At 45.2% G+C, this 26371-nt stretch overlaps 1 protein-coding gene across 1 annotated transcript; it reads right to left on the reverse strand.

Annotated features, from left to right (window-relative positions):
* Window positions 1-2480: 2480 nt before the first annotated feature.
* LOC131284054 (uncharacterized) lies at window positions 2481-23967 on the reverse strand. The gene is made up of 7 exons (XM_058312908.1): window positions 23948-23967; window positions 22485-22885; window positions 22290-22413; window positions 6951-7190; window positions 5084-6117; window positions 2684-5015; window positions 2481-2610 (listed from the first exon to the last, which is right to left on the reverse strand). Exons 1-7 carry the CDS (start codon window positions 23965-23967, stop codon window positions 2481-2483), a joined length of 4281 nt encoding a protein of 1426 aa, XP_058168891.1.
* Window positions 23968-26371: the final 2404 nt, after the last annotated feature.

The raw sequence follows: 26371 nt of genomic DNA on the forward strand, positions 1-26371 counted from the left end.
CTGATCCTTCCTTGTTTAAAGATAATAAATTCCAGTTGGTTTTTACCAGCTAAGTGTGTCCACCTTTTAGAAAATGTTTGTTTTGGGATGTGTTACAAATTTTAAACATGTTACAAGTCGCATTAGATAAGATGGCGAGTGGTCATTACGTATCACGACAGATCAATTAACACATAGGAAACACATTAAAAATACGCCCACTCCCAGAAGATGGAAAACCGATCGTGTCTATGCTATTTTGTTAGGACAGCTCAGTTCCGATGGATTTTAATCGTTCTCAAACATAATTCACATGGTATAACAAAAACAAATGCAACTTAAAATATCTCTACGAATAAAGAGTAATATTATATAAACTTTAACGTAGAACAACAACAGATAAGCTACACATAAAACGAGCATGTAGAATTAAAAACTCCCAATGAACGGTTATTGGCAGCGTGCGCTGCCTGCTTGTAGCCCCACATTGTTGATTGTTGAATGCAATAGGTGTAATAAGTCCGTAAATTATTCTCTACGCTAACTCTAGTGTGCAACACATACACAGCAATGTGTATACGTACGCCAGGATATGTACATTGGGATAGGAATGAAACGATGATGTTATGTAGTGCTGCTAAAAACCAATAGTGAGAGAAAGGAACAAACAGACACACTCGTGGAAATGTACACGGCACTAGGAAAGTAGACTAGTAGGAAATCGGTAGACGCGCAAGTGTGGGGCGAATGGTAAGACCACCAGATTATAACATATTAACTACGCATGGAAGGCAGCGTTGATTTCAAACCGTAAATGTTATGAACAATGTAAGGGCTAAGTAATGTTAGATGTGATTTTTGTTGTCTTAAAAAAACACCCTGCGTCTTAGAAGCGGCGGCACGCGTTGGCCAAAGGGTTTAGGCACCCTGGCAAAGCCCGATGGATGTGATGTGATGGATGAAACGCTGATATTTTTAAAGGATGCATAATCCAATCCGAATTGTTTGCCCCCTGTTCCTGATCACCACTTCCGGTGGGATCCGTAGCGATTGATGATTTGGGTTGATTATGTAAAATATGGTACCACCGTACTCCCAGAATCCTCCTCCCTGCTCGACAAGTGCGGGTTATGGTGTAATGATTTTGCGTCAATGAAGAAACCTTGCAACAATGCGTTACCACATTAACACAGGAGCAATCCTATGGCAAGTACTAGCGTAGCGGAAAGGATCGGCCGTCCTCGCGCTAACGCCTGGGGGTTATTCAATTTTGCGTATGGCCTTTAGGTGTAGTATGGTGACTATTACAAGTCAAAGCAATCAGAGAGGCAAGGGTTTCGGTTCGAATCGGAGGAAATGCAAGTTAGTGAATGGCATCGAGAGCAAAGCAATAGCAGTCTGGTACGATTGAGGCATGATCAGGCAACTGGCTTTATGGCGAGGTCTTGTTGGTCGGGTGAAGAAGCAGACGGCATATGGAAATATAGAGCAATCATTAGGGTGTGGGAGCTGCCAACCCCCGGGCAGCGGGTTGGTGCAAATTGGAAGATTTCTACTCGTGTCCTCCGGTGGCTTGTCCCAATCCCGCCCCCGCCCCGCTTTAACTGGATGGACATCTATACTCTCGTGTAACCTTGTTTTACGTTCCATAGTTTTTGATAGCTTAGCAACGACTTATTACTATTTAATTTTAAAATAGCTCGGAAGCGCACGGCGGGTGAAATCGAACTGCAAACGAGTAGAGGAATGGGTGAACGCCGTTAAGGGATGAAAAATGAAACATTTCCAGAATATACAACTATTGTTACATGCAAAACTAGTATGCGAATGCATGATAAATGAATTCACTTTCCACTCGTACTCGTATACACACAGGCTATCAGACAAAAAAAGTAAAGAAATATATTATATATATATACATACATAAATATATAGTGTTGAATGATAAATTATCGTTTTGTGTCGATTGTTATACTTGTTGATAATGTGGGAAACTCAACGTTGGTAGGAGGTTCATGTATTCGATTTTTTCTTGTACAGGTGGGTTTTTGAAAAAAATCGCTACGTGTTAACTGTTTCAACGTGTAAAAGGGCATCGTGTGACATCGCAGCTTTTTGTGTGATATTTTTTTGGTTCTTAGGCCTTTTCATCTTTTCAAAACATCTAAATGGATTATCTTCTATTACTAGTTATTTTCAATCAATTCATATCAATTTGCATTACCGACAAATGAACCGGAATGGTCCCTCTGGATTTTGAGATTTATTTACTACTCTCAGCTCGTTTTAAAAAACAGTGTGTGTGTGTTGTTTTTCTAGCAATGGGCGGGCCGTGTCATCAAATGCAATAAACGATACACGCTCAAACGAAGTGCTGCCATTTTATAGTAAATGCTTTATAGATACTTCATTTGCTGTTTTTCATGAATGTGCTTTGAATAAATAAATAATTATATGATGATTAAACGTTAAACGATAGTGCGGATGTTCCGCTTTCCCCGCTAGTCCGGGTCGGCGATCGGTGACGGGAACTCGCTCAGCGAAAACGTGTCACTCTTCAGCAGCGGCACCGCCCTTGGTGGCTTGCGCCGCTTGGAGGGTTTCGAGTTGTACATCACCCAGTTGTCCGGTCTGTGGAAGAGGGCAAGAGATAGAGAGCGGCTCCTATTGATACCCGTAGGCCATAGGTCACAGCTGCACGTACCTGTCTATGCTGGTCAGCAGGACGAACGGAACCAGCGAGATGGCGGCCGGTTTCTTCGGAACCGGCACCTTCGGTCGGTGGTGGTTGTTTGGTCGTTTGTCTTTCAGCTTGGTCAGTGTGGTCCGGTCCCGGTCCGTCCCGTCCCGGATGGAGCGTGGCTCCGGTCGGTTTCGCTTTCGTTTCGTCTCCCGTTGGTCACCCGCCGTCCCGTCCCGTCCGTCCACGTCCAGTAGCAGTCCAACGAATTTGTCCGAGTACTCGTCCACCAGTAGCTGTCCGTCATGTCCCGGGGCGTAACGTCGGTACACGTCAGTGTTCGGTCCGTCGTCCGCGTGCAATGGTCTGGCGTTCGGGTCCAGCTGGTCGGCGTAGGTCCGCGTCTTTGTCCGGTCCGGCGTCCAGTAGTCACGGTACGTGTGCGCACCGGTCACGTCACGGTCGCGTACGAGTGGTTCGAAGTGTGTCTGTTCCGGTCTTAAGTATCCGTCGTGGTCTTCGAGCTGACCGAAGTCTGTGCCGTCGGTGGCGTGCGTGTTCGGTCGTTGCGTGAGTCGGTCCGGTCGCGTCTCGTCGTAGTCGGCGTTGTCGTAGTCGTAGGTAGAGAAAGATTCGGATAGTTTCATAGGTAGATCGCCGGTCGGAAGGAAGGTGCGTGTGACCGACGGTGAAGAACCACCGACAAAAGAAGCAGAAGAGGAAGAAGAAACGACCGAGGAAGTAGAAGAGCGTGTAGAGACAGAAGTGGAAGAGATAGTGGAAGACCCGTTCGAACCGGTGAAGAGTGCGTTAGCAGATTCGTTCATTGGTCGGATGTTAGAAGGATCGCCAAGAGCTACTAAACTACGTCCTGCGTCGTGGGAAAGGCTTTTAAAGTCCACCGAAAAGACGGAAGTGTGCGAAGGGTGGTGCGCTGGTGGGGGTTTGTGGGACGGTCTCTGAGTCGGAGTTCTAGCGGTGGTCGTCCGTGGTCGCTGTGGGTCTCTGTCGACCTGTGTCAGTTTGTCCGGGACTCTCCGTCGGGGAGTCGTCGTCCTTAGTGGTTGCGGTCTACGGGTGTCAAAGTAAGGGTTTGGAGGTGTCGGAGGTTCCGTGTTGTAATAGTAGTACGGATAGTAGGATGTCGTAGTCGTGGTCGTAGTCGTGGTCGTTGGTCGGTGATAGCCGTAAGCAAGGTAAGGCGGTTGTGCATCGTAGTAGTCATCGTCGTAGTCGCTATAGTCGGTCGAAGGTTCCGGCGTCTGATAGTACCCATTCCCACGTCCCTCTTCCTCGTCCACGGTCCGTCGCGTCCTGCTGCCCTTCTTCTTCTTGGCACCTTGCCCATCCGGTCGTGTGGTCCCGTTGGTGTTCGCGCGAGTTCCGGAAAAGTCCAAATTGTTGCTCACCAACGATGCCGTGTGCGTCGGACGTCGCTTGGTAGTCGGCTTGCGCGTCGGTTTACGTTTGGAGGTCGGTTTCGTGGTCGGCCTGAGGTCCAGTTTGTGGTCGATCGCGGTGGACACCTGTGCGCCCGTCGTCGTGGCAGTGGAGGTCGTCGGTTTGAGGTCAAGTTTGTCGCTTATGATCACGGTCGGTCCTACGGTCAGCTGCGGTCGGCTCTGGAGCCCCGTGTTGCCGTTCGTCACGAGGTCTACCTTGTTGATGACGTTGCTCGATGGGCCCAAGAGTGTCGCCGGGCGTCGGGTCGTGCTCGTGGTGGACTGTGCGGAGTCGAGGTCGTTGCCCGTGTCCGTCGCGTGTTCCTCGTCCGTCTGTTCGTCTTCGTCGCTGTCGTCGTCCTCGTCGTCTCCTTTGTCGTTGTTGAAGGGATCCCGCTCGAGCCACGGATTGAGGTCGATCGGAGCCATCAGGCGCGACTCGCAGGGCAACCGCTCGTTCTGGCCAAAGTCTGGCGGTAGGAAGACGAACGGTTGCAGCGTACCGCCACCGCCGAGCGCCCGGCAGAGCACCTGCGAGAACGCCACCTGACGGATCGACTCGAGCTGGGCCGGCGTGAAGGACGACTCGAAGCCGCCGTTTTCGTACCAGAACCGGTCACCCTTGCGCAGATTGCTGAACTGCTGCGCGATGATGCAGGAAAACGTTGGTCCCACGATTCCACCCAGTACTGGCCGCTCAGCCAGCCCTCCGACAAACAGGTCGATGTCGTCCACGGTGCGGTACGCCTTCCGGAGCCGGTTCATCGAAGCCGGGCCCATGATGCGGTCCAGGTCGAGCCAATCCTTGACCGTCGACAGGCCACAGGGTCCGCGCCAGTTGACGTACGCCGGAAGGCCATGATCACGACCCCGCTGAATGTTGATCGCCGCCAGATCCAGTCCGAAGGGGAAGCCTACGGGAAGAAGCAGAAACGTCAGTCAAATGACAGGTGAACGGAGGTCGCGGCCATTCCGAACTCACTTTTCGTCTGAAACAGATGGTTGGTCAGCTCGGCCGTGATGAACTCGTCACGCTTGAGGGCCCGCTGGTTGACCATACCCCGGAGGAGCCGGTGTAACGAGCCGGGTCCTCCGAAATCGCCCTCGGCCGTGTCCTCGTGCAGACTAACGTTGTTGGCAATGAAGCGGTGGTTCCGGTCGGCACGCATGTACGTGTTCTGGATGAGCGAATGGCCGAAGCGGAAAGCCGCCGCCGAGAACTCGTTCGCGATGGTCGGATTGACGGCGGCATCGTACCCCCGGTAGTAGCCGCTCGTCTCCAGCTCCAGCCCAAACAGCCGGCACACCTCGCGGCCCAGCACCAGCGGCAGGAACTCGCGGTAGGTGATGTGCTGGAAGAGGGCCCCGACAATGCGGCGCCCCTCCTGGTACACCTTCTCGTCGCTCCAGTGCGGGTTGAGGTCGGCCAGGCGCGTCGCGATCTGGTTGTGCTCGTTCACCCAGATCATGTGCATCATCAGCAGGCCCGGTTGCTCGCCGCTGCGGCTGTCACCCGGTCGGATGCACTGGTTGGCCAGCGCCGCCCGGAAGCACACGTCCTCGTGCGGGGGACCACGCCCGAACAGCAGCAACCCGCTGCGGAAGATACGCGCGTTGTCGGAGGTGCGCGGATTGCTCGAGTAGATCGAGGACGCGTCCAGGAACGAGGTGGCCTGGTTGGTTTGCTCGCGCCAGGACAGCAGGCAGTCGCGGCGCTGGGCCGGTGCCGACCGGAGAAACTCTAGACACCGCACGCCCAGATGCGACAGCCAAGGATCGTCCTGGGGCACCTTGATCGGGAGGCAGGATGGGTGTGAGCTTTCCTCACCGCCACTGCAGCAACGCGGTGTCGAGCCGTTAAGGCTGCGTGGTTGAGCCGTGGCCGTCACGTCGTGGTCGATCAGCTGACCCCAGAGGGCGAGCATCATCGTCACGGGGGCTTCTTCGTTGCGCGACCCGTGCACCACCAGGCTGACGAAGCGTGCCGAGGGAAGGTTGGCACCGGTAACGGAGCGCCTACAGAAATAAAACCCACGGTTAAATTTTTGGTAAGTTGCTCTATTTTTTCATTAGGTCTTTCAAAAACCATTTTTCCATTAAAGATAGTTACTGAAATTGTCTCAATAAAAAAAAGTTTTTTCCCCATTTTATTACGGACAAATGAAGAAAACGCAGTAAACCAGTGTGGCTCTCGATACATTGAAGCACATTAAAGCAAACTTTGAACTCAAAGGAGACACTTCAATCACATAAAAACTATTGAAAATTGTGTGTTAAAAGTTGAATTTATTCTATAAAAGTCATGTTGATCAGAATACCAAAGTTGTCTCAATGAAGTATTGGATTTTTGTCTAACAAATTGTAAAGTTATGGAATGGAGTGTCTTCAAAAGACTCGATGACATGAAACAGTGGAAACATAACTGGAAAATGTACTATCTGATCTAGAGCACTTGTTCTTTGATCTTATAAGAATAACACAATGATATTATAGATTCTACGATCTCTAATGTCTTAGGAAAACTAATCAGTCAGTGAATAATGTATTTGGCTCAATCTGTTGATCACTATCGAATCAACTACCAAAATGAACAATTACAGTTCACCAGAACCACTCAAGATTTAGCCACTCTTTTCGTAGGCTTGTTATTTTTCTTTGGCCACTATTATTAAATTTTCATACTACAATTTTTAAGAAGCGGAATGTATGCTTTGTCAATTTCTGATTTACACTGGAGAGGAAATGCACTGATTAAACGAGTTTGTTGTTCTTTTGCATCCACTCGGTACACTACTGGCTAATTCTGGTACGCCAAACCGCAGGAAACATCGAACACTTCGCACACTTACCGTATGCCCTCGACGCCGTCCTGGTACTCCGGGGCCAGAAACCGATGGAACGGCATCTGGGACGAGCCCCAGCGCGGTCGCTGGCCATTGTTGCACGTCCCGTCGTGCGTCCGGTAGCGCAGACTGGCCGGAACGCACCGTGGTGTCTCCCGCGACGGGCACAGCTTCTCCAGCGGCGTTCTCTTCAGCGAAATTTTCGGTGGCGCCTGTCGCCCGATGGCCACGTACTCGACGTTGGTGCTGCATTTGCGGTAAGATTACTCGTCGTTAGTGCTTTTGCGGCATTGCATTTTCCGAACGAAAACAAAGTCCACACTTCTCAGGTTATGCGGTTATAAGCTTTCACTTTCACTAGCGATGCCCGCCGTTGGCCTCGCTCTTCGGCACGTTTTCTCTGCGTCATGGTCTTTCCCGAGCGCGAGGCACTTTTCTGGGTTATCTTCATGTTGCTTACGCTCAGCTTACAAAACAAAATAACAAAACGGGCGCCCAGCGTTTCAGCCCGTCCTGCACCGAATCGTGAGCTCGACTGACGTGCCGTGCCATCGTGACGATCGTATTTATAAAGTTTCCCCCCGCGAAAGCCTCCCCAACCGGTGCACCGTTGCGCCGTCCTACACCCAGAAAGCGCACGATCGCGCTTCCGTCTCCCCCTCCCTACATCCCCATGTACAGGTTCTTTTTTCTGTTTTGGTAACGAGGTGCTGTTTTCATTTACCGATCTCCGCCTTGGCTCACCTTTCTCATCGACTGTTTCGCTCTTGGCAGGCGTTGATCTTCGGAGTGAAAAGCTCGCAACCCCAAGGGCTGGCGCTCCCCCAAGGGAGGTGGGTGGTGGGGAGGAAATCGTCTGTTACCGAAAGGAAGTGGCGATCATCGTGGTGATTTTCCGTCCACGGGCCAAACGGGATCGCCGCCATTGACTGGGAGGGGCGGGAAAGACATTTTCACCCCGGGAGCACGTGTGTCCTCGGTATGGTTTGTGGCACAATTGGAAAAGTAGTCCCGTACGTGCCTGAAGCCCTGACGCCATCTACTTCTTTTCATTTTTAGTATATTTTTTCTATCATAGCTTCTTGCAAACCTGTTTGAGGGTTATGAAGCTTTTGCACACAACGAAGTTTCCAGTTGTTGTTAGTCTGTTTTTCAACTTTGGACATTGTTTTAGCTTTGTTTCAATTCCCTTCTCGGTGTAGTCAAAGCACACAAAAATGAAACACAAACAAACCCTTTTTCGTACGTGAGTGTCACTGCAGATGAGTGCACGATTTTCTGATACAGTTCGTTACGGAAACGGCAATCAGCGAACCGGAATTAAAGCATCACGATAAACCACCCTTAAAACCTCCCTACCCTACCCTATCAACCCCCTGTCGCCCTTTGCCGCCCTTTGCCGCCCTTCGCCGTTCGGTTCAGTAAGGGAAAGTGAAAGATCACGTCTTCTTCGTGATCGTGAACCGCGACATTCCCGACCTATTCGCGGGCCATGCCAGTTTCTCTTTTCGAGCGTCTTGTTTTCTTCTACCCTTCCCCTTCCCCCGCCGTCTCGCCCGTCTTCCCACTTTCTTGCACCATTTATTGCCCCTTATCTTCGCATCCGCTGATGCTTTTCTGGTGAGCTTTACGTGCTGTATTTTTATCGCATTGCTTTTCACCCGGTTTTTTTTTGCTTGTTGCTGTTGTTTTTCTACCATTTTGTTTCGCTGTACTTCCTACAAACGTCGTGTTGTTTTTTGGCGTTTGGTGTGAATCCGAACACCTTTTTTCGGCTTTGCGAACTCCACTACACAGTGCTTCCCTGCGGCGGAATTAAGCGGTTTGGCTTTTTTCCTCTGCTCGTGGCGTAATTTGGTCTTTTTTTCTGCGATTTTCCTTTGATTAGCTTCACCGTCCCACTTCCTTCCCGCGAAATCGCTTCCGAAGCCGGGGTGAACAGTTTACGTTACGCAGTGCCCCGGTTTCCTCTTTTCTTTTTCTTTTTCCTCCTCCGGGTGGCTGTATTGGGGATTTCACGTTAATTGATTTTATGGCATCGAGCGGACCGGAGTGTGGATCGAGGTTGTGGCCACATAGGTGGCAAACCATTGACGCATCTCGGGTGACTCTCGTCCGTCCGCGGCCAGCGGGTAGAAAGTAATGGTTGTGTTCCAGCTTGCGGGCTTTGCGAAAAAAAATGTGTTATTACCGATTCCGGCTACCTGGGGAACTCCTGGCCTTTCTCCGGTTTATGACTTTTGTGGTAAGGTTTTTACTATGTTGCCAACAAACTGCAAAATAATTAATCCGTCGAAATTCAACCATCTTCGCGAGTACTTGCAGCAAAAACGAAACCTTTAATTTATAGAAGGACGAAACTGCCCGTCATTGGTGGCTAATTTAGAATAGATAAACCTTGTCGCACAGTCCTTAAGCCCCACAATGTAGCCCACCGAAGGATCGTTCGCCTGTGTCGTTTTTCTTCTTCTTCTTTTTTTGTGGACCCATCTGCCCTGGCCAACGAGGTCGATGTAAACAAACCCCAGTTGGCAACTGCATGCCGGATCGTTCACGGCGTTTTGCGACGCTCGATCAAACTAGAGCGAAGTGAAATTGAAATGCCACAGATAGTGGCCGAAATAAAAATAGATACCGACACACGTACGAGGGGGTGGGAAAAATACGCGAAAAGCCCGTTCATGGCGAAAGGTCTCGTCTGCTTGGCTGAACTTGACGCCACTCGCGTCGCGAAAAGAGAGAGAGAGAAAAAAAACCACGAAAAACGACGATAAAAATATCGCCATTTCGGTGGCGCGTCTTGGTGGATCGGCGGAGCACGCGGTCCGAGATCAGGGTTAAGATTCAAACGATCGACGTGCACAGTAAGACAACATACAAACCTCGAGGTTCGTTCGTTTACTATTCGCCGCAGGCAAACTAGCACACGTGCCGTACGTGTCCACGCACACGCACTACATACTGAGGCGGGGAGACAGATTAATTTCTCTTACGTCGATTCGTCCAGGCCGGCGGAAGGGTTGGGGAAGGCCACGGTACCAACCAGCCAAGGGTCCGAGGGTTTCCCTTTGGGCGGCTCGCGGTGACACAGTCGGTTGGTTTGTTGAAAACTTTCCTCATAAGCACACCCGGACGTTGGGAGCTTGTGTTGATTTATGGATGGTCGATGCCTTTGGGCAATGCGTTTCTCTTGTATGGATCGTTTTTTCAATCGACTTTTTTTTTAATACGAATTACAAGATCAGATCGCATGTACGAGAGAAATCTGGACTCAAAGTACGGGAGAAATCTGGATGATTTAATGTATGACATGAAAGAGTAACATCAATATTTATCAGATAAAAATCTTACACAAAAAATAAGAGAAAGTTTTAGACCTTAGAAGAAAAATAAAAAACGAATAAATTGACCTCACGTACAACCACGAAAAAAACGATCTTTCATAAATATGTTTCAATTGATGTAGCTTGTATTATATAATGTTAAAAGTATTACAAATAATTTGGTTTTTAAATTTTTGAGAAGAAAAATGTACAAGAATAAAAATGTTTTATAAATATAGGGAAAAGTGCTTCTATTAATTTTTTCCCCACTTGAAACTTTCTCCAATTCAAATCCAAAACATGACATGAGCAACATATGCCTGCATTGTCTAAACATCCATCGGAAAACATTCATCTTCATCCCACCCTGTGCTTGGAGCACTTTTCAATCACTCACTTTACCGTGGGAGTGGTTGTTTTCAATTGCTTGCCACCAAATAGTGACAGTAGCTCCTCAGCCCAAACTTCCCAACATCCGCTCCGGCCTGGAGCGTTAAACAAATCACAGCACCATTCAATTAAACCGATTCCTCCGCCCCGCCTCGGGCCTCAACTTCCACCGGGGGCTTTTTTTCCAGGTTGACTTTTTTTTTGGGTCACTGGCCGCGCGTATCCGACGATGTTACCTCTTGCAGAGATCGATCCGAGATGCAACGAAGCCGGACGGCTCTATTGAGTGAAGGCGCAGCATAAGACGAGCAAGGCAAGTGAGCAAGGGGAGGGCGAAAAAGAAAGTCCAAAACCTTTTTTCCAGTGCCGGCTCCATTGCCGGAGATCATGAACTTTGCGCAAGTAAACGCCGCAAGAAAGCGGCTAAGAAGCGCTGAAAGGAAGGAAAGAGGCAAGCGATCATTTAGCGAGTACGATCGAACGAGGGTCGCGGGTTTGCCTTGCCACCTGGAGGCCACGAATCTCTCCGTAGGTAAGGCGTTTTTCTTATTTTCATTCGCCCTCGGTTGGTTGTTTCGGTTTTGCCATTTCACACCGTCTGATAAAATGATGAGCAGCGGATCGCAAAGTGAAAACAGTCGACGTCACAAGATGGCAACAGGAAAAGTGCGGTGGGCGACAACAAAACAGTTGTAAGTCCCCCTTCGCAAAGACCGGATCCTCTCCGAATGGGGGTGTTTGTGTGTGTCTGTGTATGCTGAAAGAAAATACATGTGCCGCAGCCTTGGATGCTGCAGCCTTGGTCGGGCCGAAGGAAAAACCACTTTCACCCCGCGAACTCCATACAAGATCGGCCGGAAAAAGAAAGTACGGCGTAGGAGATGAGCCTTCGGGGATGGCCGGCAATGTCAAGAATGGAAATGGGTGGAAAGTCGGTGCCGTACCGCCATCGGTGGAAAATGCGAACGAACGATCGACGTCGGCCCGATCGGTTCGATCCGTATCCGTTTTCCGAAAATTGGTTTTTGGGGCCAGCGCAATCGGAGCGCACCGAATGCAATTACGCCGGAGTCGAGCCGGAGTTTGGGTTGGGATCGTGTTTCGCCCGATCTTGAGACCTCTGCCTTCTCCTTCTCCTCCTCCAAAGGGGGTTGATTACTGCAATTTTGACGTCCACGGTGCATCCGTAATTTCAGGGCCGGAATTATGCTTAATGACGGTTCAGGTACAGTTCAGGGTAATTTTTCCTGCCTCGTTTCCCTTTGCAACTCCCCCAAACGGGTAGTTGATTTTCACGAAAATTTGCACCCATTTGTACCGACCAGTAATTGCAATGTATCGATTTTTCTCTCATGGATTGCTTTGTGATCGAATTAATTTTGTTATGGGTTCGAAATAAGGAATAGGCGTTTGTGTTTCCTTCGTTGATAGCCTAAACCAATTGTGTAGGTTGTTTTAAATGGATGAAATCACTTTTCGAAAAGTTCCCACAAGTAAACCAACAAGTAACGGCGTTTCAAACCCAGATTCGTTAAATTGGCCCCAATTTTTCGTGCACTCGTTAACAAAACAGGCGATGATTTAACTTTGTCAAGCAAGCGTGAACAGTTGGTCACAGTTTGACGGATGCCGAACCGTTTACTTTTCGCTTGTAGTGACACATTTTCACACCACTATTTGGAGCAGTCGTGTTTGCGTTTTCCATTTCACAGCCGCACGGGAAGTTAACATAAAGTGGGCTCTTGTTTGCCGGAGCGTGCATAATATTCGGTGGATTGGGTTCGCGAAGAAGACGCCACCCAGGTGTGGTTCCATAACTCATCTTTCCCTTCCTCTTTCTTCACGGATGACACAACAATCTTTTACCCGAACCCGACCCGGTGGGATGTCGTATCGCTTCGCTCAGGTTGCTCGAGTGAGGCTGAGTCTTCCTCGGGGTGAAGGAAGGATATGTAATCAGGAACCGGTAATTTGCATATCCAACATATTATATCCCTGCTCCGTGTCACAAAAGGAGGGGAGTGTTGCGGGATATATGTTGTGGGCCGGTTTGATTTCTCTTCGCCAAGTCCTACACGGAGACAGGTCGGGGAAGTCATGGAGATCGTCTTTTCGTGCGGTCAAGAAGAAACCGGCCCGGGTTGGAGCTTCGATACTTCCGCAACGTTACGCAGCAGTACGGTTAAAGATCGTATCATTTGATGGAGGATTTTTTGTTTTTGATTGGATGGAAAAAAGTCTACCGATTAAACATGTCTCCATTTTCTTTCCTTCAGCCAAGATGGTTATCAAAAATCAGCTCGTAGGCCAAGGAACGGACATCGTGGTTGAAAGACTCATTCGGTGGTGGGGAAACAAATTTCTTCAACAGCCTCCTCCTATCATTCCCCCACCTCTTCTCCTCTCACATGAAGGAGAAAGTGCTTGCGCATCGCACTTACGTAAGGCGAGAATCAAACCGATCGGTCGAAGCGCGGGTTTTGGGCCCAGCTTTTTCGCTCATAACACGCATTCGACGGGTCCGAAGAGGACCTCTTATGGCGTCGGGTTTTTCGAAGACGCACCGGCGCGTCTGAGTCGGCGTCCGATAATCGAAGAGCATCGATTTGTTTCGTTTCGAGCGCGTCGTTGCGTATCGCTTGCGCTGTGGAAGATGTTCGTCATTTGCATCGTTGAATCATCGACGGCCGGTTTCGAGAAGAGCATTGGTCGTTTGGAGTGGACGAACATAACTCCCGCGGATGGGAGGCTGCTGCTCAAGAGTCGACGGTGTTACCTGGACGGTTTTTTTTTATGCCGACTGCCTTCAGTGGTACCAGAAAAAAGTATCAAGTGTTTTTCCGCACACGTTATTCAATGATCGTATCGGGACGATGTGGGAAAACGTTTGATTGGGTGAATGATTTTTAACGCACGCTCGCGGAATGATGATGATGATGATGTGGGCGGATTGATGGCATCTTCTTTTTGCGTAACATTTTTGATATGAATTATTAAATTTTATCATGCAATGAAAAGCATCGTTTCTGTTGAACGGTAACATGTAAGAGAAAAACTTGCTTGGCAATCTATCTCTAAAGAGTCTTTGACGCTGGTGTACACAATACAGAGTTAACAGAGCGTGTTTCTAATGTTTTAATTGTATAAGCTTGGTTTGGATGAATTCATAAACCCTAAATATGCGATTCCAACAGATATACGATTAATGTTTCTGAAATGGTACATAAAACATGCGCCCCGTTTAGGAGGGGCACGGATGTCACAACGATAGATGGTTTCACAAAACAAACAGTTCCACCGAACATTTGATTCGTTTTGCAAACCGCAATTAATTGGGAGCCCATACAAAGCGAGCACACGGAAATGCAAATCTCATCTGCAAGACTGCCTTCCTGCCAGCGCTCCGCCAGTGTAACCGTTAATCATTTTCAACATAACACAAATCATATAATGTACGGTTTCCTGCGGTTCGTTTGCAAAGTAATCTCCTCCCTGCGGGTCCCAGACCCCTTCGCCCGCTATCGTCCTGCTTCCATCGGGGGACCGGGGTTTCGATTTGTTTTACGGTCGACCGACTAAGTCCACCGGATGTCGACGACGAAGGCGCACTGGGTGGCGCTAGGTTTGTGGTCCGTATGTTCGGTTGCTACCGGTTCCCTTCCCTCCTCTTGCCCCGGGCAATCCGAGTACGTTGAAATGACACCAATCAAGAGCAAATTGTAGCCCCCGTGCGGACCACGGTTCCAATCATTGGCGGGATGATCATCGATATGTATCGATGCGGACATCGGGAGTCAGCGAATTTAGCAGCCCACTTTTTCAGCCCGTTCGAAGGTGTTTAAATCATTTCTTTCTATTTTTTTTTTGCACATTTGAAATCGAAAATTATGGGTGTCGCGGCACCATTTACAATCGCGGGAAATGGATCGGCAGAAAGAAAACTGTCAATCGATGACACAACACGACGGCGCGGAAGTATGTTTTGATGGGTTGGGGATTATTGTTGAGCCAAGGGTCTACACTGGTTCATTATAGAGGTTCAGGGAATCATTTAAAATCACATAACGAAATAATTAATCCCGAATTCATAACTAATTATTTTCTACACACCTCACATTCAAACTAGAAATAGTGTCAAATAAAAATGTTAAAACTTTAATGAGCCATGGCAAACATCAAAGAAATGTTTTTTAAATAACATTACAGATATTTAGAAAATGTGGAAACATGTTTTTTAAAACCTTGAACAACCATCTTTTGGATTAAAAATATTACAAAAATAAATTTAATTCATGCATATAGGATAAAACATACAATGCTTTACAAATTTAGCTAATCAACTATAAACAGCATTGCTTATGACATCTATTCAAACATTCATTGCACGATCTTATTACCAGTTGGTTAATAATCATTGTGCAGACATGCACAACCATGTTTCACGAGTTCGTTCGGTTCATTTGTTTAATTTTGAAATAAAACTTCACCTCCCAGGTGGTTCAGGCGGTGTCTCATAAAGCCAGAAAAAAATGAAACTTTAATTAATACATATGCAACCCACAACTCTTCTCCACACTATCATAACCCTCCTGCCATTCGTCTGTTTTCTCACGACATCGTGAATTTCTATTCAAACCGGCCCACGCAAGCAATAACTTCCAATCATTATCTTTGCCAAATCCATCCACCCCTTAGTACGGTTGACTAATAATTTCTCTCTGGTTTATGCGTTGTTTGCTGTGTGAGTGTGTATTTTTTTGTCGTTAATACCATCGAAAGATAAAACGCCCTCACAAGCCCCCCTCGGACGCAAGCCCGGGTGTGAAAAGCCTCACCGATGCGACGATGAAGCAGCTCACGATATTTGCGTGATGAACTGTGGATGTTTTCCCGTGCGCTTTCGGTGTTTGACAATTGCCCGATCCCACCATATGGAAAACCACGTTCTCATGGTTATTATGCTTGAAGGTTTTTTTTTCCTATTTTGGTTTTCCTTTCGCTTGCCATATGCGTCTATGCTGCCCCTGCTCGAGTTGGGTGTTTTGGTTTTTGGGGGGTTGGTATGTATTGTGCAACAAAGTGTGGCGCACGTTTGCGTCTGCACACCCGAGCACGTTGCGTTGCTATTCGCTTCGTCTCGCCGAAGAGATATATTAAAACTAAAAAAGAAAATCCAACTAATAAAGATAGCGTCGTGAAGGCTCTCGGCTGCTCGCGGTTTTATGCAGCCATTGTTTGGCGATTAGCTGTACTGACTGCGGGTTACCTCGGTTTTTTTTGTCTTATCAAATCAACATTTTTCCAACCACAGTTATATCCTCCCCACGCTGGAGTGCGGGGTGCGATGTGTAGATATAATTTTAGGTTCGTTTGTTTGTTTGTTTGTTTGTCAAATGCCGTTTTTCACATCGAATCATCAGTGCGATGAGCGTAGTGGTAGGGGTCTTATGATTGGATTGAAGAGTCAAACATAATGGGCATCTTGCGGTACGATTGGAAAAGCAATTATATTCCCAACGTAAACGCGGCCCGATGTTGATACTGGTTGAGAAAAAAGGTTTGGCAAAAGAAAGTGCAAACAATAAATAAAGCAAAGGAGATGAAATAAAGTTTTACTACAGCCGGTGGTGCAAGGCATCATGAATCATCTGGAGATGATTGTATAAAAAAGTTCTAGTTCTTACGAATTTTTAACGGAAAAAGTTTATTTAAAACAGGCACAGGTTTCTTTGGTTGTTTTTAAACGTAAAAGTCACCTGTATTGAACGTTTGAAGTTGTGCCTTTAAAAATTAAACTCATAGTTCGATGAAATGTTTTTACAATTTTAATCTGGCACAGATGGAATTGATAAAAATATTTTTTTATTGTGCTGCACCATGACATTTCGACCGCTCATCTCTAGTTAAGTTAAGTCACGGCTTTATCTTTTCCTCGAGCGACACGCACGTCGTTTTTCGTTTCACGATGCGGAAAACTGTCCATATAATTCAATAACAATGGGTCGCTTTTCCCTCAACCTTGCTGACATGCACACACACAAACGCACGCTCAAGGGCTCAAAGGGCTGACGAATTGTTTTCGTAAAAGTTCGCTACGCAACAAGATGCTCTGCTGCTTACTGTTATGTGCAGCATGAAGATGGCCATTGTACAAAACAATTTTCCCGCGCCCACCACACGGGAATAAAACTAAATGCCCTGGGACACGAAGGTCCGCGGGTTGCAGGCAGCAGGGTGCTGACGATCGCGTAATCAACATCAGCCCTCCCATACTCCCATTACTCAATAACGTCGAAGATGAACGGTGAAGACGGGCGTTTTTCCACCGTCGCTTTTTCTCAGTTTCCAACCGCTCGCGGCGCATGGTTACGAAATCGGGAGCCGGAAAAACTCGACACCCTTGGCTGGGCGGTGGAAAGAAATGTTTCTCTCCCTTACCCACGCCGATCGCCGGCCAAGAGGAAGCGTTTGATGCGGGTAAAGTTGTCAGTTACCGGCCGCAACCGTCCAGTTCCAGCATTTGCGTCGACAGGCGCCTCGACAGGAGAAAACCCATAGTTTCCAACCATCCGCCGGCCGATCGAATCGGTTTTCATTTGGTAAAGTAATTGTACAGTCGCAGGAATTCGAAATTGACCACCGGGACTTCATTTCGCACGCGAAACAAGGCCAGGGTTTTGCAGTTCAGATGAACTTTGACATCGTCCGTTCAGGCAGCCCATGCAATCATCTCTCAACAGACGTCGCCTCATGTCGCTGGAGTTTTTAAAAAGCGCTAGCATGCAAATACACTGCCAAAGTGGGATGAGCTGGTGCCACCATTGTAATCATCGTGGAGATGAGCATGACATGGCAACATTGTTCCTCGGCGGACAGCATGTTTATCACACGTTGTGAAAGTGTGCGAAGAAGGAGGACGGTATACCGCGTGGAGTCATTATTTGAGTTGTCAAAGAGCCGTTCCCGAAGACACCATAGGACGCTTTTTGAGTGCATCAATCATGTAATAAGGTTTGCATGAAAAAACAACCAACGTGAAAGTTCATATCAATATAGTTTGGCAACAATAAGTGTCAGCCATCAGTTAACGACTTTTAAACTTAATGTATAGGACCAAAACCTTTACGGAGTAATGCAATTAGTATACCTGGTAAAACTTTTATTTTTTTTTTATTTTATCTGTAACATGACTAAATAACTATGTTATTTAAAACTTGTTTAAATTCTTGTATTATAAAAAAAACGTACATGACAAGGTAAGTCTTGAAAAATAATTAAGTAAATATATTTTTTGAAATGTTTGTATTTATGTTGTTATATGTATGTAACATTCTAGATGATGCTTTATTTTAATTTAGTTTCTTTGTTCAGAGTACGATGGCTGATAAAGTTAAAGTTGTAGGTTCTTAAAAAAACTGAAATTATTATGAGAAAAACAATGAATTATCCATGTTAGACTGTAAACCCACCTGTCATATTTCAGATCATATTTGTTGGAATGCAAGTCAATTGTTCAACTTTTTAAATTAAAAATCAGGTCAGAGCATTTCATAAATCTTTTTCGTCGTGATTGCATTTCTTCGAAAGCCGTTTATAAAACGCATTCTTTTTTAAAAGAGCCCAAGTATTCATTTTTTATTAAAATGCTCTCCGTTAATCGCCTGGAGCAGCAAATCAACGTTCCCTTCTGATGTGCGAGGCGCTTTCAAAGTGCAAATTTGCATACTTTGTTCCACCGATTGACGCCCAGTGGCCCGGTTCGGATGACCCTCCCCCTGCTTGACCACGGTGGCTTGGCAAAACGTTTGTGGCCACCACCGGTTTAACTAGTGCGATCCGAATAACCAGCGTGGGTAATTAAATGAACAAACGGCGCGTTCCGCTGGGTGCCCATCCAAAACCGTTGAAACCGAACCTCTGGTTCGTTCGCAGGGCGCAAGAAAGGGTGCAGGGGTAACAATCGTTGGAAAAGATTTGAATACTAATATTTGTTTGTTTTAGCGCGCGCGATCGATATGCGAACACACTTCGAGCTCGAGTTACAACCAAACCGTGTGGGCAACTAATTATGAAACCAATTGAACCGACGGCCCCAAAAACAAACCGACGGTTGTACTCCAGCGCAGTAACAATCTCTTTATTACGTGCGTGAGGCGTGGACGCGGGGTTTCCAATCAATATGCAGCGTGGCATCAACGGTTTTGCCAACGCACGATGGAGCGAAGCCGGGATAAAAATCAAAAATTCATTTTTGGATTTCAGAAAAATGAAACATGTTTTCTTAAGCTACAAGATGAAACTAAGAAATAACCCAAAAACTAGAGCCTTTGTTCTTCCAGGTTCTGAGAAACAGCCCGTCAAAGTCAAGATTTGTGAAAATATTGCGTGAAAAATTGAAAAAAATCCATCAACTTTGAAGGTCTGTAACTCCTATAATAATAGCCGGAATCGGATTTCAAGCACAGTTTTGGAAAGGTATATTATCATGCTTTATAATTGTTGACTGTTTGCGTAAATTGAAATTGATTATCAAAAAATATCAAGCATTGTTTCGCAAAACTCCCGGAAAATTTTTCAATTTTCTGTTTTTAACCTTACGCCATCGATAAGGATTGTGAAAGATTGTAATATGATGCATATCCACTTATAGTCTAGAATGTTTTGTAACAATAAATGATTGTTTTCTTTGCGCATACGCGCGCATCTTTACGTTATTCTGTACTTTATATGTGAAGCTTATAGTTTATCACCTACTAGGCGTTTCCATCATGCCATATGCTGCATCATGTGTGGTAAGAAATATTTGAAATTCTCATTCAATGAAAAATGTGAAGCAGGGTAGTGGTTGAACATCACGTAAAAGGTGAAAGACAAGCCAAGTCACTGGCAAAGAATGAAATTTTGGTTTGGTTTACTTTGAATGTATCAGGTCGCTTTTATTTGTTCTACAGCTCACAAACCCATCTGTTTAAACCCAAAATTCCTCGGAATAATGTACCCTACACTAATACTTTGTTCTGTTCGTACCCTTACATATCATATACGCTTTGATATCATAAACGTTTTGAAAAACAATGCTTCTTGCAAGGAAAATATTTGGTATGCGTTATAGTTCATTGAAAGTAAAGTAAGCATCAAACCGTAAGCATCAATCACACTGCGTGTAAATTATATACAAATGCAGAAATCAAATTCAAATACAAAAAGCAGAAATCTTGCGGCACCTTTCATCTTCTTTGTGTGATTCACTAAGCGTCGTATTATTGTGCTCGTGGTGCATTGACGGATCTATAGGACATAGCATTTACAATCAACCGCTTCATGGTTCCGGAGAAAATACTGCATCAGACAGTGATGTACTAGTATCGGCAGTAACGCCTATCTGTCTTTCGTTCATCAGTGACGATTCAGATATCATCTGGATAAACTTGATGCCCCAAAGTGTTAGGTTTTGCAGGCCAATTGTGATCGAGTTTGCGAAAAAGTAAAAAAAAAGTTATACAAACAGTAGACGAAATCAAAACCCAAATAACCAGGTTAGTTCCTTATACAATTTAGCTAAATGAAACAAGTTATGTGGCGGTAAACTATTCATTTTCCACGGTTTTAATTGATGGAAAAATATTGCCATATTTAAACGACACTCTGTCTATGCAAACATGTTGTATATATGGTGCAAAACCAACAGAAATGAACAGTGTAGAGCAATTAGGAAATGGATTTATTCGAAATCCTGAGAATTTATCTTATAGAATATCTCCACTGCACTGTTGGATGAGATTTCTTGAATGCTTGCTTCAAATTTCGTTCAGAATTGAATTTAAAAAATGGAAGGTTACTAAAAATTATAAAAAAAACATGTACAATGATCGAAAAAAAAAAATTATTGGAAAGGATGAACATGGAATTTGGTGTTAAAGTAGATGAACCAAAGCAAATGGGTAGAAATAGTACGACGGGAAATGTTTGTCGTCGGGTTTTTTTAAACATAGAAAAATTGAGCGACATTTTGCAAATAGAAACAGAACTTATAGAAAGGTTTCGAAATATTTTAATAGCCATCAACTGTTCACAGCCTTTAAATCCAAAAACTATGAGTCTATTTTGCCATGACACATACATGTTTTACATACATCATTACAATTGGTACAAAATGCCTTCTACTGTCCATAAAGTTCTTGCGCATGTGGGAGAAATCATTGTAAATGCCCCAGCACTATTGGGATCCTTTGGATAGGAAGCAGCAGAAGGTAGAAATAAAATATAAAGAAGGGATAGAAGAGAACACGTCCGTAAAATGTTACGAGAATTCAATATTAAAGACATTTTTATGAGAGCATTACAATCATGCGATCCATACATTTCAACAATATCTCTGGCTAAATCGTTGAAAAATAAAAAAATCCCATACCCAGACGCAGTAAAAACATTTTTCGTAGATTACAGCTCCTTAAATAGTAACAATCCCTTGCCAATTCAAAACCAAGAAGATGATGGTACAAGTTCAGAATATTCAGATAGTAGCTCTTCGTTAGGCGACGTTATGTTCGCGTTAGATGCTTTGAATATCAATTATTTTCTAGATGACAATGTTTTGAATGATAGTTAGTAGTAAATCTAGTTTGTTTTATATTAAACTAAAAAAAATCTTTGAGTTAATATAAAAAGGAAGATTGAAAAAATAATGCACCCATAGAAAATTCCAAAAATATTTGGGTTTTGCAGCGCCACCTGACGGGATTGTCCAGAAACATCATCATTTCGTGTAATATAATAGTATTACACGATATTACAATGAAAAAATTGCAAAACATTTGATTCCGAATTTTATCCCGGCAATTTACTCTTTTCGCTCCATAGTGCAACGGCACAAACGCACGTGGATGCCGGTGGTCTATGCAACGCCCTTCAATTGTGGCCTATGTGCGTAGCGAGGAGGAGTTCTGCGGAGCATCGGCGTTATGCCCTCACGGTGCTAATATGCTTTTGTTACGTTTTTGGGTCACCCGGGCGCGTACGCGACTTGCCCAGAGGTTGCACGAATTCGATGCGAAACCGTCTGCAGGGCGAGACGAAACAGACGTCGAAATCCTTTTTCGTTTTGGAGACACATATTTAGAAGCACGCACCGAAACGGATAAAAGTTTACGTATTCAAAGCGTAGAACTTTATGTGTTGGGCAAGCATCGATTCGATTTGATTGTTAGTACAACATTGATGAACATGTTGGATGTTTATTGCATCAACAGGCACAAGCAGTCACGTACAGTTGTGTATGCAACGCTTTTCAATATGTTAGTATGGCCTCTCAAAGTAATTTCTAATTGCGTCAAATAGAAAACGGATTGGGAAATTGTTTATGTCAGTTTTTAAACTGAATTCTAGGTTTGTTTAATGCAACATAAAAAAAATCCTCCCTTTAATGTATGACCAACAAGGGCGTTTGTGTTTAGCATATTAAACAGTCATAAGGCGTCGTATTAGAAGCCGAATGCGTTGGAAAGACCGACCTTTAGATCGAGACATGACCAAAGACCAGCGATTAAACCCAGAGAAGTTTTTTTTCCGTTATCACACCATCTTTTGTACACACTCACATACAAAATAAATGCATTCACTTCTAGTGATTTACCTTTCTTTGAACTTTTTCGCCGCCACCAGCGCCGCGTAGGCGGCTTTTGCGTCCATTTCCGTCTGATTTGAGGCGCTAAACTGAGCCAGCAGCGCTCCAGGATCGTCCGCCGCCAGAACGGCACCTACAAGCAGTGGCAAAATGTCCCATCAGCATCAAACTCAACTTCCACATCTTCCATTCCACCCGTCTTACCGCGCTTCAGCATGTCCGGTTCCTGCCGATCGTACAGCTCGATCATCGCGGCCAGTCCCTTCCGGGCGGCAGAGTGCAGCGCCGTCTGCATGGCCGTTTTGCGTTTCTTCGGCTTGCTCCGGTGTCCATTACCACCACCATTACCACCACCACCCTTGCGGCGCGTTTTATGCTTTCTTGGAGACACTTCCGTTTCGTCGGGGATTGGCGTGGAGGGGTTCGGAAAGCGTAAGATTGGTTTCGGAAGCTCTGAAAATGGACCGTCGTTTGCAGAGGAGTTGCTCCCAGGCGGATGCTTTCGTTCGGTAAGGTTTGTGGCCGTCGAAGATGGTTCTTCGGTTGCACTGCTTCCGACGCAGCAAAGATGCAGCAATACGGCAAGCAGCACCACTCGAACGCAGCTGTCAGAAAAGAGGTGTTGAGAAAAAGAAAGGCGAACGTAAATATTAATCTAACGCATTAGTGGTTAGAAGTGTTATACCAAAAATAAAGTTTAAACAATGCAGCTATTCGATTGGCTCCCAATAAGGAAGAGACTTTCTTTTTGAGTTGTTTTCCCGTTTTGCTTTCGTCGGTTTGGCCGGTATTTTTTTATTTCACGTTGTGCTCGTTGACTTCTCAGAATTGTACTAATGGTGCGCGGAAAAGGTTACGAAAGAGGCACGCACACAATGGGCAGGCGGAGGAAACTTTTACTTTCTCTCTCCGTAACGCAAAAGCGCACCCCGAAAGAGTCACGTAAAGGCGTCGTAAAATCTAACAAAACAAAAGGCGCGGACTTAATTGTAGCTTTAGAGTGTTATGTTGGCCATGGTTTTAGTGTTTCTCGACCGGGGGTGGGTTTGATCTTTTTTTTTTGGTTCTCTAAAACACTTTTACCGTAACGCACCGCATAGGCATGAATATAATCAAAGTGTGCCTTAATTTTTTTTCCTAAGGAAATAAAATAAATATCGGGCGGTTTGGTAGGGTTCAATTATTAATAAACATATTAGATGATTTTGCAATTTTCTTTGACACAAAATTTTTGTCTTTGTGTTGATTTAACGATTGGATAACAAATTCTTTCTTTTAAGATTAGTTTACACGAAGCACTTGTAAGTGCAAAGCAAATTTGATAAAGTAAGTCTATAGAAGCCATTCAAGCATGTTTGACAGTTCCTTGTCTTGTTCGCATCATATGCTATGGCAAAATTTCTACTTTTACAATCGCAATATCAATAAACTTATCTTCTATTTGCAGACAACATCCTGCTTTTTTAAAAATAAAACTTGTAACGCAGGAAAAGCACATTATCTAGCGCCGTTTGAATGACCAGAAAGACAAATCCATTAAAAGTTGAACCCATTCGAACCACTTCACCGTGCCGCCCACTTGGAGAAAGCAATTCCGATGAGGGCAATAAAAATATGAACTGTAGCACTCGCCGCCATTGCCCGTTTGTGTGCAATGTTACACTTACCGATCGAATGTCGAAGTCATTTCGTTGCGTTTGGCGCTAATCGCCTTCAATACCTCGAGCGGCTGCGACTTCGTCCAGGAACGGCGATTTGCTGCATGTGTGTCAAGTTGGTTGTCCGCCGTTGGTTGTTTTTTTTTAATGCGTTTAATCAGTGTTCGTATGATCGATGGAATGTTTGCGGTTGGGGCGGGCTGAAACGACACGTGATACGGGAGGGGTAACATGAGTCCGGGGAAAATACAAAAAATGAATAAGTTCCCTTCCTTCCTTGTGGAGTGAAATCGTGAAATGGGAGGAATGTGCTTTTACACCATCGTTTAAGAGATGTCAATCGAATCAACCGGTCATAAATCGATGGAATGATTTTTATGACTACGAGTTGAGTTTTTATAAAAAATGAAAAGTTAAAGCTAACCTTCTTTCGTAGCTTCACAATTTGTAAAAGAGTAAAAAATTACATTGGATAGTAATAAATGTAATGAGATTGGCAATAAAGATCATATTAAACATATGCTTCACAAATTTACGAACACAAACACTAACCGCTTTTCTCGCTTCACTTTCGCACAGATTTTTATCGATCAACCTTCGTTTAAAAATGTTCGGCTGTAACAAAATTTATTTATCAGAGTTTATCCTTTTTCGGAATCTCAGCCACCTCCGAAGCCGATCCGCGCGAATCGAGCACTGGCGTTGCGTTTGAACTTGACTTAGTCCCGGGAATGACTGACCCATAAATCGAGCATCTGCCCTCGGTGCGGATGTCCCCTTCCTCCGGTGATCATCCTCGGTGATCATCATTATCGTCGTCTTCTCCGTCATCATCGGCAGCAGCATTCGTCAGGGCGGTGGCGGCAAGAAATCCTGTCTGGGTGTGTTCCGGTACGCAGGGTTACCGATCCTACCGATCTACCGCCGAGGGATTCCATCCGAGTTTCACCTCATTTCGCGTCGACTGCGCCATAGAGATGTGAAGCCCTCGATGTGGTACGTACGCTCCGAGCGACGAGCACGGGTGTCATCGTTATTATCGTACGCGCGATCGTGTCACAAATTATTCCGCGATCGTCTTTGTAAAGCATCATCATCAGCAACGCCCGTACCGAAGGGTTCAATCTCGGGCAGCAGCATGCGTAGCAACGTCTTCAGCGATCGTTCCGGGGTGGCGAAGAAGAAAGTGATATAAGAAAAAACCGTGAAGCTCGGTACTCGAGGCTCGTCACTGCTCCTTTTCGCACCGTCGTTTATTTGCTCGTTTACCACAACCTACATCTCCGTCCGTCTGTCCTTTTCGTCTCCTTCCCTTTCTTTCTCGCACGCCCTACACTTCATATGCATATTGCCCGATGTCGGTTTGAAGATTTTACTAGAAAGATTCCCCAGTTCTGGTTGAACGAAGGGACCACTTATGTTCGGGCCGTGCGATGTGGTCGGGAAGAAATACTCAACAGTAAAACAACCGACAAACCGTCGCCGGGAAAGTTATCGGGACTTTCTATCTGCGTTTCGGTCGTAACATGTTTGAAGACCTTCGTCGGAAAGGTTCGCCAAATTTCTTGGTCGGCTTGGAGAAGGGATTTTTATTTAGGTTTTTTTTAACGTGTGACAGTTTCAAACTGTTTTCAGCAATGATATAAATGTAGACTATTTCATCTGATTTATTTTATTTTCACCGTGATAGTTTAAAAGTCTACCTTTTATATTTTTTACCAACAGCTGTAATCTGATTTGTTAAATCATAAAAAGGAAATAACAAATAGTGAAATAAAGAACATAAATTAGATGAAAACACAAACTTCCTATACTCACAAAAAGAAACGTTATAAACATTTATGTAGATAAAACGAACTAAAACGGCAAATTGCATTTGACACCATCCGTATGCACAGTACATCTCTTTATGGGAAGGAAAAATATGGCCCCAACCTAACTTTATCCTACTGTAGGTCAATGTCAGCGAAGGGGAATAAGAACTGAAAACGGTTATTTCCCGTTGGTTTTGTAAGCTCTCATGGTGTTTCTTGTGTCTGCTTATTGAATCTGCATTCTTCAAGCGTTTGTTCTTTAGTGGAAGCTTTCGTGAAATGATTTCAACCATTTCAATACGATCGTTCTTTCTGATATAAATAAATAAATTATGCATTTTTCTTGACTTTGAGAAACAGAGATGAATGAGTAGCTTAACCTAACTAGACTGCACTTCTCAGCTGACGGTGCATGTCAATATTGTTTTTCCTTTCTAATGTTTTCATAACACCATTCGAAAATGAAATAGTTTGACCTGTTGTAAATTGAGTTCCGTTTTACGAGCTCAGAACCGCGATGCACTGAATTCCTCACTTTTGTGCTGACCTACATTCCGCCCCGGAGAGGGAAGAAAGAAAATTCCTTTGTCATCACGATGGAACGAACCAACACCATGCG

This window comes from Anopheles ziemanni, chromosome 3, assembly GCF_943734765.1.
Source record: "Anopheles ziemanni chromosome 3, idAnoZiCoDA_A2_x.2, whole genome shotgun sequence".
NCBI lineage: Eukaryota > Metazoa > Arthropoda > Insecta > Diptera > Culicidae > Anopheles > Anopheles ziemanni.

What these genes read in the sequence shown, in the direction of transcription:
- LOC131284054 (XM_058312908.1), bottom strand. Translation starts at nt 23,967, where the DNA reads ATGACTTCGACATTCGATCG. An exon ending in GCGAAAAAGTTCAAAGAAAG is followed by an intron (nt 7,191 to 22,289) that starts GTAAATCACTAG and finishes CCGCAAATGCAG; the next exon opens with CACCAACGTCGAGTACGTGG. An exon ending in CTGCTGACCAGCATAGACAG is followed by an intron (nt 2,611 to 2,683) that starts GTACGTGCAGCT and finishes CCTCTTCCACAG; the next exon opens with ACCGGACAACTGGGTGATGT.